The sequence below is a fragment of the Dermacentor silvarum genome, chromosome 4 (genome assembly GCF_013339745.2).
Source record: "Dermacentor silvarum isolate Dsil-2018 chromosome 4, BIME_Dsil_1.4, whole genome shotgun sequence".
Lineage (NCBI taxonomy): Eukaryota > Metazoa > Arthropoda > Arachnida > Ixodida > Ixodidae > Dermacentor > Dermacentor silvarum.
This window is the reverse complement of record NC_051157.2, coordinates 78,087,235-78,108,490: the sequence shown is the minus strand read 5'-3', so window position 1 is coordinate 78,108,490 and position 21,256 is coordinate 78,087,235. Positions and strand designations below refer to the sequence as shown.

Below are 21,256 nucleotides of genomic sequence, written 5' to 3'. Positions count from 1 at the left end.
GTAACGCAATCGGTCGCTTGTCTGGACTTACGGGTAGGTGCTAAACACCTAGCGTCATGATATGAGTCTCTGTAGAGCCGGTAAGATAATTCTGAGGTTAAATTCGTGTAGTAGTATATGTTGACGTCATGAACTCACTCATCACGTGCACGGCGAGCTGTCCTCTGGCTGTGTTTCCTTGGGGGTCCCGGGCAACGCAAGCGTACCAACCACTGTCGACGCTACGCTGTACCTCGGCCACAATCAGGCTTCCGTTGGGGAAGCTGTGCTGGCGGTGGTTTTGCGGCAGCGATCGGCCGTCTGCAAGAACAGCAAAGCAGAAGGAAGAAGACAAAGCTGTGGTAAATACGCCTTAAAGCTATTCACTTCGAAGCTTTGACCGAAAGTAAGCAGGAATGTTGTTTATGTACCCTTCTTCCTGCAATCGTGGCGTACTCCATCATCTCAACATATAGTTTTGAAAGCAAAGCAAGTGGCATGAGTTGCAGTGGCCAGTCTGCTGTCTCTTAAAGAAGTGATTTGCGTGGACTGAGACATAAACGTGCAGTTCCAGTCCCCTCTGGCCATTACGCCACCCACTTAAAAATAAAATGTGCTGTTTACCGACCCTAAACTGAACAGTGGCTTATGAGGGACGCTATAGTAACTATGGATTAAATTTTGTCACCAAGGGTTCATTAGCGTGCACCCAGTGCACGGAGCGTTTTTGCATTTCGCTTCCATCCGAATGAGGGCGCTGCCGCCGTGATTGCACCCACGATTTCATGCACCGCAGCGGAACGCCATAGCAACTGAGCCGCCACGACCAGTACGCCATTCACATTCAGTCCACAGAAACACACTAAGCGATTCAAGACCAAAGCTCGACTTCTTTATTTCGTCTAAAAGCTATGCGAGAAAAGAAGGCTTATACAGTCTGTATCGGCGTCCATGTCTAGCTGCTGCATAGCCTATACCTAGTGGTATGTATGTATGTATGTATGTATGTATGTATGTATGTATGTATGTATGTATGTATGTATGTATGTATGTATGTATGTATGTATGTATGTATGTATGTATGTATGTATGTATGTATGTATGTATGTATGTATGTATGTATGTATGTATGTATGTATGTATGTATGTATGTATGTATGTATGTATGTGTGTATGTATGTGTGTATGTATGTATGTATGTATGTATATGCATGTATGTATGTATATGCATGTATGTATGTATATGTACGTATATATGTATGTATGTGTGTATGTATGTATGTGAGGCATAGCGTGAGACATAGCAACGCCCGAGTGTGTAATCGAAAAGATTAAATAATTACCTTTTTAGTGATTCTACTTAGGAAACCTGTGCCAATGGCGACAATCATACCAAGAGTGCTGTCGTGTCTGCTTACTCATGAGATACTATATAAGCACCACTTACGAGGATCCGTCTCCCAATTCTCCTAGAACATTTTTTTGGTGCTGTAGTTAAGACCATCGCGAACTGATTGACACACGCTTTTGGGAAACGGGTTATGGAATGCCAGTGCATTCCATAAGACACTTTAAGGCCGAACATCTAGAAGGAAGTCCTTGTCTTACCATTTATCTTAAGCAAAGATGACTCCACTACGGCTCGGCTTCAATTTCGCAATAGCAACATTTGCCGTAATGTGAATCAATACAACTTAAATTAGCGAATATTTTGTAATCAACCAGCTTATTATCGCAATTCTTACACGTTTTTTTTTCGCATTTTCCATAAATACATCTGAAAAAGCAGTACAGCACTCACGGTCGAATTTTCATGCCTCTGTTCAAACTAGAAATAACTAAACCTACTGTATGTATTCGAATTGGCCATGGAACATGTAGGTGTTACGCTGGAAGTTGTGTACACATTTTAAAACAAGTTTTCTGTTGGCTTTTAGAATGTTCGGTTATTCTTTTTTTACATTTTCCTGTTGTTTTCCTGCAATCAAATATAAAGAAAATGAGTTAACCTATGTGCTTTTTTTTTAAAGAAACCAGAACAAACACGAGCGACTCTCTTATTTTGAATGGAACTCCAAATAAAAGAGAAAAGGAACTCAAAGTAACACCAGATTCAAGCAGATATATATGTCACTAAAAACGCATCTTCGGATCAGCAAACAATGCTCCCTGGAAGTTTATCAGAAAAGCGAGCTTCTCACGTCAAAAAATCCCATACCAGCCACTGTTCTTTAAAAAGCCGTGTGCTAACTTCTGAAGATTTCTGGCTGAAAGTGAGTGCAGAGGGTGAACCCACTTTGTCGCGTAAGTGTGAATATTTATTCTTTCGCATCATCACTATGCTTATAACTTCCCTCCGGTTGGTTCGTGAAAAATATTGATTTAGTCAGTCGATTAATCAAGGCGCGATCGAAACAATGGTAATTTCGTGAACAGTGCCGCTAGAAGTGTGTTTGTATTATTGAATTTCCACAAGAATTCTAAGCCTGTATTTATATCTTTGAGTGCTGATACATTTTGGCCCACTGATGTCCGGCTTGTCGAAACGTCAGGGGTTCATGAAGTACCAACGGCGAAACAAAAGATCGAAGACCGTTTACCAAGATTTACTGTTCTGTGCGAAGCGGAAAAAGGGCTAATCGCACAAAACTATAGGCGCAAGGGTGTCCTTGGCGATAGTAGGGCAACTCTGTAATCTCGAAATAAAGAGCAAGAAATTCTCAGTTAAGTCTTTCATGATCAATTTCACGTTTTATCCTCGTGGGGTTATCTAAGTCACTTAGCATAAAGCGCGAGTCTTTTTCCTACCGGCTGCGATGTATATATATATATATATATTATATATATATATATATATATATAAATGAAACGTGCAGAGCAGCTAATAACGTCTTCATAGCCGGGGGACTAGTCGGTCGCCATCGTCCAGCGGCCGTACTTTGCCCAGCGACTAGCGACCGTGTCGCATAAAATCGGGCGTCGGTGTCTGTGTCAGCGTAAGCATCGCCTTCTGTGGCATCCGTGGCGGAGAAATTCATCCCGAACCACCCCGACCACACAGGCCCTACAGGTGGCGCAAGAGGTTCTTCAACAAAATTTGAATTTTTTACAATAAAATTCACCAGAAAAATTTTAAAGTACGACTTAACTACAACCTGCTGACATGAAAGCGTCGGATTGTAATTTGAATATACGAGAAAAAAGCCTGATAAGCAGCCAGAGATCTTGGAATGCTATCGCGTTCCACTCTTAAAGGCGAAGCTTAAGCGTCCTCCAATTCTGATGGTGCGCGGCTCGGCTCAAGCAGGCAACGCTCACGCAACAATTTTGGACGCGCGCAATGCCTCGGGGCAACAGCAAACAATTAATAAAATAATAAAAAAAGGTCCCAGGGCCTCTACATTTTTATATGAGACGGCTTATATTGCCTCTGCAAAAATGTCGTCCCAGCAATGCATTTGTGTTAAAATGTAAAACCGACTTTAAGGGGATCGGTATGAGCTTGGTCTTTTTAAGCTGGTTTTCCCACGTTGTGTGTTGCAGCAAAGCCTACTCATAAATAAAAGTGCGATGCGAACGGGTCCTGATAACGCGATCGCGTTCTTCGAAAAGGCGAAGCTTAAGCGTCCTGCAAATTCTTCTATTTAGTCCTTCGCTATTTTATGAGAGGCTGTCACACTGCCGTAATCAAAAGAAAAGGCCAATCGACGCGGCAAATGATCAGTAGAAAATTAAAAATTATGGGGCTTTTACGTGACAAAACAACAATCTGATTATGAAACACGCCGTACTGAGGGACACTGGATTAATTTTGACCACCTGGGGATCTTAATTGTGCACCTCAATCTAAGTACACTGGTGTTTTTGCATTTTGCCCTCATCAAAATGCAGCCGCCATGGTCGGGATTTGATCCGGTGACCTCGTGCTTAACAGCGCCATACCAATGCCACTAAGCAAACACGGCGGACACCGATAGAAAATCAACGTCATTATACTTTAAAGTGTTTATGTAAATGATCTGTTTTCATGCTCTCTTCTCGTGTTGATCTTAACAACGCACACTCTTCCTAGGAGACATTGCCTTTATGATTTCAGCTTGTCGCCAGCTATTCTGGTGTATTTGGATAACGCGCCGGGGTTTTGGCAACTTGCCGCAACCAAGTTGTTTCTGTCGAACAAGTACGACGTAAAGTTCACAATTAGAGGCAAGATGTTCACTTTCGCGAAGCATCACGCACAATATTGGAAGCTTTCTTTATTGCAGGGACCTCTCAAAAGTAGTCGGCGCCTCCATCGATGTAAATTACTTAGCATCGTTATATGTTCAGTTTGGGTGACTGCATACTTCTGAGTGAGAACGTAGAGCTAACGGCTGGGGCCAATATGCTCAGTGCAACTTGCGTACTTCCGTGCGAGTTGCATGGCATGCCCTTCGCTATTGAGGTAGCCGCTACTTCGAGAAATCAGGAGGAATCATCTGGACAGCGTAAGTGGGCCCGAGGCAAAATCTTCTTGTTTTCTCTTTTTTTTTTGGCCAGGATGTTTGCATCAGGCTACTCCGTTAATCCTGGCGTGCTATCACTTGCACATGTAAATAGGAATCGCAAATAAGATTATGAGATGCAGTCGTTTGCACGACGCTAACGGCCGTTTGAAAGCGACCACTGTATACATCACGAGCATGTACTCGCCTTTCTGCCAGACGATGCTCTGTATGGGATATCCGGCGACGGCGCAGTGCAGCTGCATTGTGCGACCGGCTAATGCCGTCACATTGGTCATTGGTCGAACCAAGGGCTTCCCGAGCACATTCAGCCGGGCCGAGTGGGAGACACGGCCGACGCCGTTACGGGCCGCGCAGCTGTAGAGGCCACCATCCTCCACTCGCACGCCGGTCAGGTTCACATAGCTGTGCACCAGTCTGCACGCCACAAAGTTTAAGCAACATAAAACGAAATGGCTGAGCTTTAACTCTTGTAAACCTAGGTATCACGAGCGAAAGGTCTGTTTGGCTTGGCTTTGCAAAGACTATGCACACAGTGTTTCATTAATGCACGCTTCCGCGCTTGGTAAGCTTCTCTATAACGTGCTAATCTGGCCTCCCTTTGCTCCGGTGTTTCAACAGCCAACTTTGTCTTAGCTTGAGATTTCGCAGCCTACCGTCTAGCTATATCTACTGGGTGATTAGATTCAGCGTGTCGCTTGCGCTGAAGCGCACGCACAGACGGCCCAGCCGGCGCGCCATCCTTGGTGGGACTGAGCGACCAAGCGCCGGCGAAGCAGCCGTTAAACCCTCGCCTAGTCACGTGGTACCGCAGCGGTGAGGCTCCGAGCGAGCGCAGCTGCGACGCCTCTCCGCAGCGGATCACTTGGCGTGACGTCACACCAGCCACACCTGCGCTCCGGCGGCTCGCGCACCGGCATCTCAAGAGGATTGGGACGTGATGAACGACCTTGCGATACGTGGTATAGTAGAACTTTCACTCTAAAAATGAATCGCCTCCTCGGGTCACCGCAGCCGCTCACATATTTAAAGGACCTCTGTAAGAAACTGCATTTTTAAAGAAGAGTACCTGCTCTTGCAATTACTTTTTACACACGTTTTCTCTATAACGCCTCGCTGCCCCAAGACAGAGTGTATGAATGAATGAATGAATGAATGAATCGAGGCAACGGGATATGAAGGAAGGAAACCCAGGAGAGGCCCCGGCCAGCACAGACGTATTAGAGAAAGTGTGGCGGAAGTCACGTGCTATTTTTCGCAAAGGAGCACTGGGACGGGTACCCCAAATGTCAACGTTGCCATAGCAACCGCGCTCCCAAAGCTTTCGCTGCTGCTTTGGGTGTCTGAAAAGTGAGATAAGATTTTTCCGCTGGTGTCTTTCTCGCAGCACATTTTGCTCGCGAGAAAAACTGACTTAGGAGTGTAGTGTGTAAGCTTGAAAGTTGTGTTTAGGGTTTGCGAGTGTGAGTGCCAGCCAGCAACAGATACACTCAAGCAATCATGGCGCGGGTCTTCGTCGTATTGTTCAACGTGCCACGCAAAAACACAGGAGTGCGTCTGCTTGACTAAAACTACTACAGAAGTTTCGTAGGCTTTGTTTTGATGCGGGTCGGCAGCACACACTTCCGGCGGCTCGTAACAATGCAAGTTCAAAGTTCACGCCCATCTGCTCCGGCGAGCTGCAGAACCCCTGATTGGAGGTGCAAAGAAAGATGGCACACCAACATGGCTGCACTTCAGGCTTCAAAAACGTGACGTCAGGGCATCTGCTGTTCTGTTTCTTTCCTCCATGCAACGGGCCAAAGAGCTATGAAGACAAGGAACCGGAAACACACGTGTGCCACTACACCCGCTTTCCTCAATATATCTACTGTGGGCATTTATTGTGCACTTCTTCATCATCTGTACATTATCATCATCATGCGTGTGCCCCTCATCTTTATCGCGCGTGCGGGCGCATCATCATCAGCGTCGACTGTCGAAGGCTGTTCAGGCTGGTTGTGGACGCCGCCCTTCTTCGCCGTGTCGTCTCTCGGGCTCAATAAAGGTCCGACCTTACTGTGACGTCACAAGTGGTGGAGGTGCTTCTTGGTTCCCCGTCCTCTACGCCCCTGGCCTACTCCCTGGAGCTTCGTTCGGGTCGCCGCTTGTGCCCACTGTCCGTCAGCATGTCGCAGGACGAGCAGCCTGGCGCTTCTACCCTAACCATCCCGCCTCCACAAGCCGCACCTTCTGTGATCATCAGCGGCCACCAGCGCGATCCCCATCTGTTCGCTGGTCTTCGTGGTGAAGATGCTGAGGACTGGCTGGATGATTACGAGCGCGTAAGCTCTGCTAATCGGTGGGATGATCCCCACAAGCTCCGCCATGTCTCGTTCTACCTGACCGGTGTGGCGAAGACCTGGTTTTTCAACCATGAGGTTGATTTCACCGATTGGACGAACTTCAAGCAGCACCTACGGCAAGTTTTCGGCACGCCGGCGGTTCGCTCCGCCCTTGCGAAGAAAACTCTGGATGCTCGCAAACAACACTCCGGCGAGTCCTACACATCGTACATCGAGGATGTGCTTGCACTCTGTCGCCGTGTCAATGTTGCCATGGCTGAGTCAGACAGGATACGCCACGTTCTTAAAGGTATTGGGACTGTGGCCTTCAACGCGCTCACCGTCAAGAACCTGGCTACCATCGCTGACATCGTCTTGACGTGCCAGCGCCTCGACGAGCTCGAGTCCGTACGCTTGCAGCCGGACTTCAGCGAACACCGTTCTGCGACAGACCCCGACTTGCGCTTGATGATCCGGGCGATCATACGCGAAGAACTTCAATCTCTTGGCTTGTCATCTTCGTTGATGATTCCTGCTCAGCCTTCTGGTGCAGCATTGCGCGACGTCATCAGAGAGGAACTTGCGTCAATGACCTGCTCTGCGAATGTGGACCATCCGGCCCCTCGCACCGTACCAACATACGCTCAGGTTGCTGCCGCGCCTCCGACTAGTGTACGTCCAGCGTTGCCTCTACCCACATACACGCAGGTTGGTGTCGCTCCTCCGGCCAATGTCCCCTCAATACCAATTGAGCCGTCATCGCCCCATCTGACCGCACTATCTCACAGCGCACCGAGCGCCCCTTACTACCCGCCTTGGCGACCGTCTCGTCCTACCTGTTATTACTGTGGTTATCGCGGCCATATATCACGTTTTTGCCGCAAGCGCCAACAAGATGAGCGTCGCGGGTACGACCTGTGTGAACGCGATGCGTATTCTGGTGGGGCCTCTTACCAAAGCCGTCGTTACGCTTCCCCTCCGCGCCGTTCCCCATCTCCGCCCGCAACGACCGAGACGCCGAATGTTTACCGTACCACCAGACGCCGATCACCATCGCCCTTCCGCCGCTCCTCGTCACCGCTTCGGCCTGCCTCTTTCACCTCTGACCGCCGCCCGGAAAACTAAGTAATGCAGTTTTCGGAGGAAAAACTGCATTCACCGACAGGACTACAATTCCTCCAGCGCGTCCTTGTAATATGATGTCCGTGTTTGTTGAAGGTGTGCACGTTGAAGCTTTGGTGGACACCGGTGCGACTTTATCTGTTATGCATTCCGATTTGTGTAGGCGTCTCAGGAAAGTTACGACGCCTTATGATGGACCCGCGCTTGTTGCAGCTCAAGGGAAAGCAATCCGCCCTTCCGCGTTTTGTACAGTGCGTGTATCCATCGATGGCATCGTCCACTACATACAATTTGCTGTGCTGTCGCCCTGCTCCCACCAGCTCATTCTAGGATGGGATTTCCTTGCCTCTGCTTCTGCTGCTATATGTTGTGGGCAAGGTGTCGTACATATGACCGACACCGACTATTCGCTCGGCGATGAACCGCACCAGCCACTTCGTCTACTCGCTGCAAAAGATACCGAGCTCCCTCCAGGCTCTCAGCAAATTCTGACCATCACGTCCGACGCCATCGACCATGGCGATGTGTTAGTGTTACCTTGTGCGCGTTGGCTCACAAAAGGGATAGCCATTGTTTCAGGCCTCGTTAGGTTCCATAATGGTTCTGCGCTTCTCGAAGCAAGGAACACAACACCTGCGAAAATTCTACTTCCTAAAGGCACCACTTTGGCTTGCGTTGCTGATTCCAAGCCTCTCTCTGTCGTTCCCCTCAAGGCGGCTCCCTCTGAAATCCCTCCTGCTGGACATTCTGCCTCTACCTCCGCTCTTGCTGCTGTAATCAGCTCGGACTTGACCCCTTCGCAGACGCAACAGCTCCTTGCCTTGTTGAATAAGCATGAAGGTTCATTTGACGCCCATTCTTCGACATTGGGACAGACGACCGTCACAGCGCATCGGATTCAAACAGACGGCAGATCCATCGTGCGTCGCCGGCCGTATCGCGTGTCTCTAGCTGAGCGCAAAATTATTGAACAAAACGTCGCCGACATGCTGTAACGTGAGATAATTCGCCCCTCTGCTAGCCCTTGGTCGTCTCCCATTGTTTTGGTCCGAAAAAAAGATGGCTCCGTGCGTTTCTCTGTAGATTATCGAGCGCTCAACAAGATCACGCGCAAGGATGTGTACCCCATGCCTCGCATTGACGATGCCCTCGATTCCCTGCAAGGTGCTGAGTGCTTCTCTAGTCTTGATCTGCGTTCCGGTTACTGGCAAATACCGATGCACGAAGCCGACAAAGAAAAAACAGCGTTTGCAACCCCAGATGGTCTTTACGAGTTCAACGTCATGCCCTTCGGCCTCTGCAATGCTCCCGCAACTTTTGAGCGCATGATCGGCACCGTTCTGCGTGGCCTGAAGTGGAAGACCTGCTTGTGCTATCTGGATGATATCGTTATTTTCTCGTCGACATTTGCACAACACCTGCAACGTCTCTACGAGGTTCTCACGTGCATAGCCAGTGCTGGTCTTCAGCTCAACACCAAAAAGTGTCATTTTGCAAGCAAGATGATCAAGGTCTTAGGTCATATTGTAAGCAAGGATGGTATTCGAACTGATCCTGACAAGATTTCGGCGGTGCTTCACTTTCCTTGTCCAGAAAAGACCAAGGACCTACGCAGTTTCCTCGGCATCGCTTCCTATTTTCGCTGATTTATTCGCGATTTCGCCTCTATAGCTGCACCTTTACACCACTTACTTCGTTCTGGTGCTCCCTTCGTGTGGTCACCTGAAAGTGAATCTGCCTTTGACCAGCTAAAGGGCGCCCTCACATCTGAACCTGTCCTGTGTCATTTTGATGAGACTGCTCCCACACTCTTGCACACGGATGCCAGCGGCCATGGCATCGGTGCTGTGCTCCTCCAGCGAGACAACTCTTCGCGTGAGAGAGTCGTTGCGTATGCCAGCCGCGTGCTCACACCTGCCGAGAAGAACTATACCATCACCGAGCAGGAGTGCCTCGCTGTCGTTTGGTCCGTCCAGAAATTTCGCCCTTATCTCCACGGTCGCCATTTTACCATCGTGACGGATCACCACGCCTTATGCTGGCTTTCCACACTCAAGAACTTGTCAGGGCGTCTTGGTCGCTGGATTCTTCGTCTCCAAGAATATGACTTTGAAATCATCTACAAGTCTGGTAAGAAGCACCAAGACGCAGACGCTCTTTCTCGCTGCCCGCTTCCTCCAGCCGCACTCATCAATGGTTCCGCCACCGCCTCCAGTGACGCACACACTGACGTCTCTTCTACGGCGGTTTTGTCTTTCGCCACTCTTGATCCTCTCACTTCGCACGACCATGCATCATTTTCGTCTCAACAACTCGCTGACTCGTACTGTCGCCGTATTATAGACCACCTTCGTGGAGCTTCGCGCCCGCCTAACGCCCGGCTTCGTCGACAGCTGACACAATTTAAGCTTGAAAACTCCGTGCTGTACCGCCGTATCCACCATCCTGATGGACGACGCTGGTTGCCCGTGCTACCTCGTTGCCTTCGTGCACGTGTCCTTCAGGCCTTTCATGACGATTTGAAGAAAACTTACGACCGCATAAGAAGTCGGTTCTACTGGCCTGGCCTGTCTACCAGTGTGGCGAGATACGTCACTTCCTGCGCCATTTGTCTGCGTCGCAAGCGTCGAACATCAGCTCCTGCCGGACAACTACTACCAGTCTCGTGTCCTGCGGAACCATTTGAGGTTGTTGGCATCGATCTATATGGGCCACTTCCCATGACTCCCGCCGGTAGTCGATGGATAGTGACCGCCGTCGACCACCTGACGCGCTATGCCGAAACAGCCTGTGTAAGTTCAACATCGGCTTCCGAAGTCGCTGCCTTCATTCTTCAATCCATCATCCTGCGCCATGGCGCCCCTCGTGTCCTTCTGAGCGACCGCGGAAAGACATTCCTTTCCCAACTAGTAGGCGAAGTGCTCAAAGCCTCTGGCACCACTCACAAGACTACATCAAGTTATCATCCTCAGACCAACGGCCTGACTGAGCGGTTTCATCGTACGCTCTCTGACATGATAGCCGCCTATATTCAACCCGATCACAGAAACTGGGACACAATTTTGCCATTCGTCACCTTCGCGTATAACACCGCCGTTCAACGCACAACCGGTTACTCGCCATTCTACCTTGTTTATGGCCGTTCACCCAGTTCCTTTCTCGATGTTTCTTTCTTCTCTGCCCCTGTCAGTCCATCTCGATCTTCCTGCGAAGAATATGTTTCCCGCCTCGTCCATTGTCGCCAGCATGCCCGCGTCAACACCGCAGCCAGGCAGCGGGACCGCAAGGATCATTATGACGCATATCATCGCGTAGTATTCTACCAGCCTGGCGATGAAGTGCTGCTCTGGACACCAGTTCGCACTCCTGGGTTATGCGAGAAGTTTCAGTGTCAGTTTATTGGCCCCTACACGGTCCTGGAAATGACTTCTCCAGTTAATTATCGCGTGACTCCTGTTGTTTCCTCAACTGACCGCCGTTGCCGCTCTACCGAAGTGGTCCACGTTTCTCGTATGAAGCCCTTCACGCGGCGTTCCCCGTACCTTTAGGCAGCGGCCAGGATGGCCGCTTTCGGGCGAGGGAAATTAGTGTGGGCATTTATTGTGCACTTCTTCATCATCTGTACATTATCATCATCATGCGTGTGCCCCTCATCTTCATCGCGCGTGCGGGCGCATCATCATCAGCGTGGACTGTCGAAGGCTGTTCAGGCTGGTTGTGGACGCCGCCCTTCTTCGCCGTGTCGTCTCTCGGGCTCAATAAAGGTCCGACCTTACTGTGACGTCACAATACATGGTTTCATTTTTTTTCTTTTTCACAGTGTGCATACGTTCTTCACTACAAAATCAGCAGTTAGCGCTTGTGTCGGCTGTCCCTCATTATCTCGTCAGTTGTCGCTGCTTGCAGCCAAGCTAGGGGAAGACGCTGTACTTACAGCTCGAGGGAAATATGGCCAATTCATACACAGAATATAGCATCATAACGGCTGGCTGTAAGGGCACAACTTTTTTGCGAGCTTTCGAAGGTTCTACTCTATTGCGTAAGATTCGCTACTATTGGCAATATAATACGTATTGCGGGCCACGTCGCAAGCTAGGACCACGTGAAGTTACCGATTAAAAGCAGCTGTAGGAGAAGAGAAAAGGCACCATGGCTGCAACTAAGTATAAGTGCTTTAAATACCCCAATTTGATATGCCTGTTCAGCCGCAGCTATAACCTTCACAACAGAGCGGCGCTGTCGCGGCTTTCTGCGCACTGCCGCACACTTACATGTCCCGCTTCTCAGGATAGACAGCCCAGATATGACGAAGTACTTGCTGCACATGCTTACAGAATATCAGCCCGCAAACACAGTGTAGTTATTAAAAGGCGTCTAAAGCTTACCTTTCACCGCTGACGTAGTCCCCTATCCGGACGTGGTAGTGTTCGGGCACAGGTGCACCATCCAGAGACCACGTAACTTGCGGCAGTGGATTTCCCGAAGCCGAGCACCTGAGGGATACGGTGCCACCGGGCCGCGACTGGCGCTCAGAGAACACGTGCTCCAACACGGGAGCGTCCTCTGTGAGCCGCAACGGAGCAAAAGCGCGGCAGCTCAAGGTGAAGCGTAGCAATAGCGTTGCATAGGTGTTTTGCATTATATGAGCTTATGTTGTTGTCTCTTGCTTAAACTCATCGAATAATCATATACTCATCGAATTTTTATGGTGGTGGAATTCGGGAAAATCTGTTTGTAATCTCTCTGAAAACTGCCGCTATTGTAATTCTTATTTTTATTATTTCTACCCACATTTTCTTCGTATGTCAATTGTCATAAACTTATTATCTCGCGTACTGTCTACGTAGTACGCGCATCTCATTACAAGATGTTGTCGTTGTTGTATTTACAGGACATGGCGGTTGCTAAGAAATAAGAGGGGCACTAACTTAATCCCAGCAGAAAATCCGTCACATGATGGCACGTACGTACTGCTGAATAAGCGCTTACCTCCGATGACAAGCTGCGCTGAGCCTTGCGCCGAGTCTCTGTCATTGTAGACGACACACTGATACATTCCACGGTCCTGCCGGTTCACACCGGTGATGTGAAGCATGTCCCGCGATAGCACCGCGATCCTCGATAAAGCAGTTCCAGAGCTCCCGGTGGCTTCTCCACCACCGCGGATAGCGGAGGAGGAAGACGCCGGCCGCGACGTGTAAGACGGTGTTATGGTGCGTCCGTTGTGGGTCCACAGGACGCCATGCACGGGATGCCCAGCCACGCGGCAGCTTAAGTTTGCACTCCGGCCGACGTCCACTACTTGCACGGATGGATCGACTCTTGCAGACAAGGGCACTGCACACAAGAGCGTTCGCGAGATGTTCACCAATGGTGAAGTTGTTCACCGATTAGTTTTCTAACGGGGTGCATGCTTAATAAACGACGATCCAAAGTACAGTCGCACTACAAAAATTGATATGAGGCGGGTCACCATATGGTGAAGTAGTTGTTCACCGACTAGATGTCTGCCTGGGTGTTTATTCGACAACAATCCAAATTAGAGTCGATCACAAAATTTTACGTGACGCGGGGTTTGGGAAAAGCTAAACTTTTGCCGAATATTGGGCACATAGCCTCAAACTCGGAGTTTTAATGTCGAGCAGTTCATGAGTCCTGCGCAAGTCATCCAATAACTGGAAAACATCAGGCCTCAACAGGGCAGAAGTTCAAATGTGTCGTACGAACCCTGTATTTCAAATGTATGCAGCCAACTCTATGCAAGAGAGGCTAGAGAAATTAGGTGCGATCCATCAACTAAGGAAAACAAAGCAACAACAAAAAAGAAGAAAAAGAAAAGAAAAAAAGGGAAAATACCGGTGAAAAGATATTAAATGTTTGTTGCTGCTGTTATTTTTTGTCCTATGACAATGTAAGAAAGAAGGCGATTCCATTCACTACTGGTCGTCGTAGTGTAAACTAGAGCACTGCACGGGCTTGGGCTTACCCGAAAATCCGGGCACGGCCCGGCCCGTGGGCCGGGCCGGGCCGAGTAGAACAGTTTTTTCACGGGTTCGGGCCGGGTTTGGGCACGGCGTGTGCTTTTTGACCCGGGCCCGGGCCGGGCTCGGGCTTTCTGGTGGTGTGCATGTAACGTGCAGCGAGTTATTCTAGGGCGTCTCAACTCTGAAAAACAATATTTTTCGGTCTCGGGCCCGGCTCGGGCCGGTTTTGAGTCGGGCTCGGGCTGGGCTCGGGCCTAAGGTAAAGGGGTGGCGGGCCTGGCCGGGCGGGTAACGTAGATTATTTCCGGGCCTGGGCCGGGCCTGGGTCTCACCATAAAAGTTTTGATCGAGCTCGGGCGGGCAGCCCAACGTAAAAACGGGCCCTGGCTGGGCTGAAAAAATCGGCCCGTGCAGTGCTCTAGACCGTAAACTGCATTAACTGGGTCCGAAGGAGAGCTCGCCAGTTTGCACAGATGTGATCAAAACATAATGCAATTTGCTGAAAACAAGAGAAATGGTGAATTTTGAGTCTTGGTTATAATAAGAAATATTGGCAACCGATCACAGACCGAGGAATTAAAACGCGAGGAAAGACTGGGTAAGAGAAGTGCGCTTTTTTGTGAACAGACAATCGTTGTGAATAGAACTATCTGAGGGCATCAGATATGCACTTTGCAAATTAGCATAGGCTTCAATGGCGGCGACTGCTGCGGATTCACTGTGTGGCCAAATGAAAGCTGCATATTCAAGATTTGGCTGGACAAGTTCACTTGTGCAGTAAGATGGTGTTATATTGTTTTCAGTAACAAAATTTAGGTTATTACTTGGCAACTTAGCAAGTGAGCTACAGGCCATGAGCGATTCTATGAAGCGGTGCGTACGTTCAGCACATTATTCAACTTCATGGGGGACGAACGGAAAGTGTCTAGAGTACGGAAACCTCGAAGGCAAAGTAAAGAAACCTCCCAAGAAAAAGTCGCAGTTTCGCCCTAAAGGCGAAGCATCGATTGCGATAGCAATCTAGTGGACATCTATACGAAGTAACGATAGTAGTTTTATCAGCCGTATAAAATTGTAAACATAGGCATACTCGCTCAATTAACAAGCATGGTGCCACGCGCGCACAAGCAAACATGAACGCATCTCACTCGATGACCGCGCCAACTCGCTGTCAAAATGCTGTAGTAAGCGCGGCCGCAGCAGCGAGCGAATTGACCTTCGTCCTGGCGCCCACATCAACGCAAATTAAGCCGCGAAAACACAGCGTAGGGAGGGACTTTGCCCCCGCCGCAGATGGCTTCCGAGATAGAGCCGCCCGGGCGGAAGCACGCGCCGTAGTACGCGTTCTCCCCCCTTCCTACTCTCCCCCCTCCTCCCTATCCTCCCTCCGGAACGTTGCGCGCGACTGAAAGACGGCGCGCTTCCTTCCCGCTTCCTGCTCTTGCGTGCGCGATACTGAACCGCAATCTCAGACTCACCCTCGCACGCTTTCACTCGAACATAGAGTACACGGCGCGGGGCGACAATTTTATCCCCCGTGCACATTATACAGAACCTCACGGCGACGGAGCCGTCGACGGCAGCAATGCACCTGGAGTGTCCATATAATTCCTGTCGCAATGAAAGGACATACCATAACAAAGAAAGCTCTACAACGCAGGCGTTGCAGAATTTCGACTGAAGGCAATGATTGTAGATAATAAGGGAAGACAGGAAGGCTGGCCCAGATGTGGTACATTTATCTCGTCTGCTAGGGATTGAATGATAAAATGAAAGACGAGATAAAATAGGCAGAGCTAGTTGCGTAAACAGCGACCTCAAGTATACTTGCGAGACCAAGTTCAAATCTCTGTTTCACACAGTGCCACTGATATCGAGGTTATTGCTGATTAAGATACTGCATTCTCCCTTAGATAAACATTTACGAACTTCAAGGCGCAGACACTACGCGACCTCATTGAAGCCTGCGTGTTTGCTGCGGCACGGTATTGTGGCGCCCTCTAGCATGCACTTGGGGAAAGCAGCTTGAGCCACCGAGATTTCGCTGCACGCCATTGCGTCTTCAGCCTTGTCATTTCATTATGATAGCAATTGTATGGACACTCCAGTCGCATTTTTGTCGTCGGCGTCGCCGTGATGTTCCGTATCGAGTCCAAGGGCGATAACATAGTCGCCGCGTGCCGTATGCTGAATGTGCGTGTGAAAGCGTGCGAGGGGAGCCGACGATCGCGGCTCACTCTCGCGCGCTAGGTTCCCGGCAATTCCGCGGACGCGCGCGCCATATCATGAAAGCGATCTGTGTTGAGAGAAGAGTCTACGGCTCATACTTCTGTGCGTGCCTTCCCGCCGCTTACTTCGCGTTGAAGCGATAGACAGCACGAAAGTCACTGGGGTCGCTGCTGCGCGGTAAATTCTAGGTGCGCCGACGACTCATACCTTTGTGCGGGCTGCATTCTCGGCGCTCAGTTTCCGTTGAAGCGATAGACAGCACGAAGGTCAATTCGCTCGCGGCTGCGCTCGCGCTTCCTCACGCCAGCGTTTTGATAGCGAGTGTCTGCCCTCATCGAGACTGATGTGTTCATGTTCCCTGTGTGCGCTCACACCACGCTTCTTACTTTAGTTAGTAAGCGAATGTTTGCAAGTTTGTACAGCCAATAAAACTACTATCCTTACTTTGTATAGCTGTGTATTATTGGCTATCGCAATCGATGCTTCGCCTTTCGGGCGAAACTGCGACTTTTTTTTTCTCTTGTGTGATTAGAGATACGACAAACGAGAGGCTTCAGGCAAGGCAACCCAAACCAGTGCGAACACGAATATAACTCGTTATGACACGTAAAGAAATTGTAATTTGACAGATGTGAAGCGCACATGACGCGCGAAAGGGTCCACGATGACAAGACGCGTCTCGTACAATAAGTAAAATTGCTATTGCATCTAAGGGGGACAAGAAACTAGCGCATAAATAACGAAATTGCTCAGCACCAAAATTGTTAAGTAGTACCGAGGCGACGAAAGTAATTCCGTCACAAGGAATGCCAGAAACCATCTTACGATCTTGTGAGGGCAGTGCATTGTTTTTTTTTTATGTCTGTCCCCTGTTGCGTTGTTTTCGCCACTCCATTGTGCCCCACAAATTCTCCGATTCATATTCCAATAAAGACACTTGCAAACCGTGCAAATAATCACACTCACCAGTGACGAGGAGGTCTGTGTGTGCCCTGTCCTCGCCGGCTGAATTGTTGGCCACGCAGAGGTACCTTCCACTGTCCTGCGTGCCAGCCGCGTGCAAGAGCAGGGGTCCTCCCGGCAGTAGCGTCACAGTGTCAGACAACATCACTGGCACGGCACTTTCTACACCATCCGAAGAACCCGGTCCCAGCGCCTCTTGCTGGTCCTCTGCACCGCTGATGCGGAGCCAACGGTGCCTAGGCGGCGGGTGCCCCTGTGCAAGGCACGGCAGCACCGCCCGCTCTCCTTTCTCCACTTGAACCGAACTACGGTACTCAGCCATTCGCGGTGGCAGCAGGCTGTGCGGCTCTGCAAGAAATAGGCAGTCCCAGAGGCAGACAATGCGAAATCATTTATTCTGTTTTGTGAACAAGATGATTTAGAACCACCTGGGCAATGTCCGTTAGCAAGGGCCGTTAATACGGACCCCGCTGATGCTACAGGACCGTGTTAGGACAGGTGTCGTGAGCGGCACTCGCTAACACTAGCAAGGCCGATCTCGCGCACATACTCAAATACACAGGAATCTCGACGGGAGAATGACCTCCGCGGTCAACCTTAACTAGTAAAGGTTACACACAGTGACACCCCATGCGTATTGTTGAAGATGAGGATTCATCTCCTACTTGAGGCAACTTGTCTATTCGTCCACTTTGATTTCCCTTTACCGCATTTCTGCATTTCGCTTAAATATAACATTTCGTTTTCCCTGTGCTTTCCTTGGTTTTTTTTTTTTTTTTTTGTTGGTTTCGTCGTACGGATGCGACTAACAATAACCAAGTTCGTGGGATCCCCGTATTCTTCTTGCTCAATACGCACCTCCTGTTCGGTTCCTTGGGTCGCTTGCCCTCGCGTTACACATTTTGAGGGAGGAGGAAAAAGAGGGAAGCTCTTTAAAGAAAACTGGAGAGGTTTGCCTTAGGTTCCTTCGGTTTGATAGCCAATTCCTTGGATTAATTCCTTGAATATGTTTATTTACATACGTACAAATTGTGGCCACATTATGGCTGCTGTTTATACCTATTGCGAGGTATTTTAATGCGGCCACTAAGGCCTGTTTTCTGTGAAGACTAAATGACTAATAGTTCGTACTTTCTAGTCAAGAACCACTTACACAGCAAGATGTCCTGTCAGTTGACTATAACTACTCATATGCCATTTAACACCAACTCCAAACTACAACAGCACGATGGAAGAGCGCTGCACTCATCTCACATTTCGCTGCGCAAATGTGCACTTCTCCTCTGTAAGTAGTATGCATGATTCGGAAATTACTTCTTTGATATCAATTACCCAGCGTTCTTCTGCATCTGAGCTCATAGCTTTCCACTTGCTGCCCCGCATTTCTGCTTCGTAATTAGTGAAAGTGGTGTTTAAATGGAATATTATGAATGTAATGTAAATAATTACCCTGGTCGAAGCTTTAAAAATTTCGAGGAAAAAAAAGACATCAACAGAAATGAACCAATCCATGAAAGCAATCACTAAGCCCCTCTGAAGCGCTGCGAAATTAAAGCCAACTACATTGACTGTACTCTTTTTACGTTCATTATGGTCGCAGCTGCCAAAGCTAAACACCTTTAATTGTCAGGAGTAAAACAACGACGCACCTTTCAAGAACCAATGATAAAATTTGGCTGGGTGCTGGGTGATAATATGTGGCTACTAAAAAGAAAATCTCGAATAAAATAAATATTAAATGGTGCAAAACGAGTCCAGCTCGGAAAATTCTTGCGTGCTCGACGAGGGAGCTGGCGCTTGAGTTAATTAAATAATTTTCGGGGGTACACAAGCCGCGTAGAAGGGAGCTAGGTGCAGTTCAAATCTTTGGTTGAATGACTGCGCTTGAAGATCTAGACGGCTGCAGACTGCTGGCATCAGCAATATTATGGAACTCAACCCTCTGCTCATTAAACTCCCGTTTCCTGTTAACCTTCGAGTTTTGCTTTTTTTTTCACTAAACGGATGCATGGCTTAATTACGAACCCGGTTCCTTTAAGAGGACATTAGGAAGCAATAGCCCGAAGCGCTTTTCTCATTGATCACTGTAGTTTTGTGACACATTATAGTTTAAGGTTGCTTTCTTCGAATACAGGCCTTATATTGCATAGTGCGTTGGCATGCTGAAAGAAGTGATGCATAGTTTTCTCTTTTTCTTTGTAGTTGTCATTGTTGCTAAATTACGCGTTTGTGTAAAGTAACTGCGTAAACAGTAAGCTGATGTATCATTTACTAAAACTATAAGCACTACAACCCCATTCTAGGCTTCGTGCACTCTTTGTTTACGCACCTATTTTTTAGTGATGCCAATAGTGAGACGGTATATTTTCGATGTTCCTCGAAAGTAGCCGAGCTCTCCGCCATGAAAATTTGTAATGAAACTGTTAGGTTTTCTACAGTGCTTAAACAGTTTCGAATATGTGAAGTCTGTGTTTACTCACAAAGCAATAAAATGACATTGCAGTCTAATTGGACTACTATGATTAGAATATTTTGAAAAGTACTAAGAAAGTACTATGATTAGAATATTTTGAAAAGTACTAAGGCTACTAAGAAGCGTCCAGCGCCAGCTGACAACCCATCACCCGCGGGAAAGGAGGCCCGGGTTCCCAAAGTGTCAAAGTTGACAAAACCGCTCCGGGGAACGCCTACACCCGCAGATATCTCATGTGTTGAAGTGCAGCAAAAGGTCCCCAGTGCGTCACCTCATCAAGAAGGAGTGATGCACAAATAGAGCAGCGTGTGAACGCTGCACCAACATAGGTAATCATGGCGGGCGCTCTTCCCTTCCACTTTGGTACTTTAAATGTCCGTGGCTTACGCAGTAAGCGACGGCAAGTTCAACTCCTTCGTTTGCTACGCAATAGGAGATTAGATATTGCTGCTATCCAAGAAACAAAGATTGAATCCGATGAAAACACAGAAGTAGCTCTAACTCCATTTCTATCTGACTATAATGTTTGTGTAAGCCATGCAATAGGAGTTTCCGCTGGTTGTATGTTATTCTTTAGAAGACAATTACGATGTGATGTGCGGCATTTGTTTACAGATAAGGAAGGGCGCCTAATATGGTGTGATAATTATATCAGTGGTATTAGCTTTATATTTGTGTGTGTTTATGCCCCGAACAAGCTACGTGAACGAGAGTTTTTCTTTTTATGTCTAGAACATCATTTGTCTACTGATCGTGCATTGGTCGTTTTTGGAGACTTTAATTGTGTATGTAATGTGCAAGATCGTACGTCATTGAGGCTGAGACGTGGTCCAAGTTGTGATGCGTTGCAACGCCCGCTGTGTGATTATCAGCTTGTGGACATTGGGAAGCATGAAAAAGCGGGGTGTCGCTACACGCATTTCCAAGGTATCTCGCATGCAAGGCTTGATCGAATTTACGTTTCGCTTAGCGTCCTATCTCTTATTCATGGTTACACTGTGCACCCTGTTCTTTAGTGACCATTGCCTAGTCTCAGCATCTTCTGGTAGTCGTCGATACCAAAGCCGGCGTATATGCTGGGAGTTGTGGAAATTTAATAACCAACTACTTTCGCGTGAGTGCTTCCTAAAGCGTGCTACTGAGCTTATAGCTCATCTGTCATGCCTCAAGGACTTGCCTCTTTTTGCTGTGTGGGAATTAATGAAACAGGAAGTTAAAATGATAGCTATCGAAGAATCATCAATATTGGCCTTTGAACAAAAGAATAATTACAAAGAATTGTATAGACTTCTGAGGGAATTGCATGAGCTTGAATGTCTACATCCGGGTGAATATATTGATGATATTCATAACACCAAGGCGCAGTTACAGGCTTTGTACACAGAAAAATACAGAGGTGCACTAGTGCGTGCGCGAGCGCAGCGTTTTCTGGAAGAACAGCCATGCAGTATGTCCCTAGGTGATGAGCGCCGACACGCGCTGTCTAAACAAATCCTAGATATAGACTATGGTGGAATTGTTGTGAATGACCCGACCCTAATAACTAAAGCGTTTTTTGAACATTACCAAAAATTATTTCGAAGCCATAAGCCATTGGATACAGGTGTGTCTGCCACCAAATTTGTATCGTTACTGCCCCAGTTAAATCAGGACGATTATGATTATACAAATGATGAC

At 48.3% G+C, this 21,256-nt stretch overlaps 1 protein-coding gene across 1 annotated transcript in view; it reads right to left on the bottom strand.

The window, feature by feature from the left end:
• The window catches only part of LOC119450292 (Down syndrome cell adhesion molecule-like protein Dscam2), a 60,501-nt gene extending 43,062 nt beyond the window's left edge, over positions 1-17,439 (bottom strand). Inside the window, exons 1-5 of the mRNA XM_037713714.2 lie at positions 17,110-17,439; positions 12,920-13,267; positions 12,316-12,493; positions 4,672-4,901; positions 139-300 (exon numbers count right to left, since the gene is read on the bottom strand). Of these exons, the coding sequence (XP_037569642.2) occupies positions 139-300; positions 4,672-4,901; positions 12,316-12,493; positions 12,920-13,267; positions 17,110-17,428 (1,237 nt within the window). The 5' untranslated portion in view covers positions 17,429-17,439. The remainder of the gene's footprint in view (positions 1-138; positions 301-4,671; positions 4,902-12,315; positions 12,494-12,919; positions 13,268-17,109) is intronic.
• Positions 17,440-21,256: the final 3,817 nt, after the last annotated feature.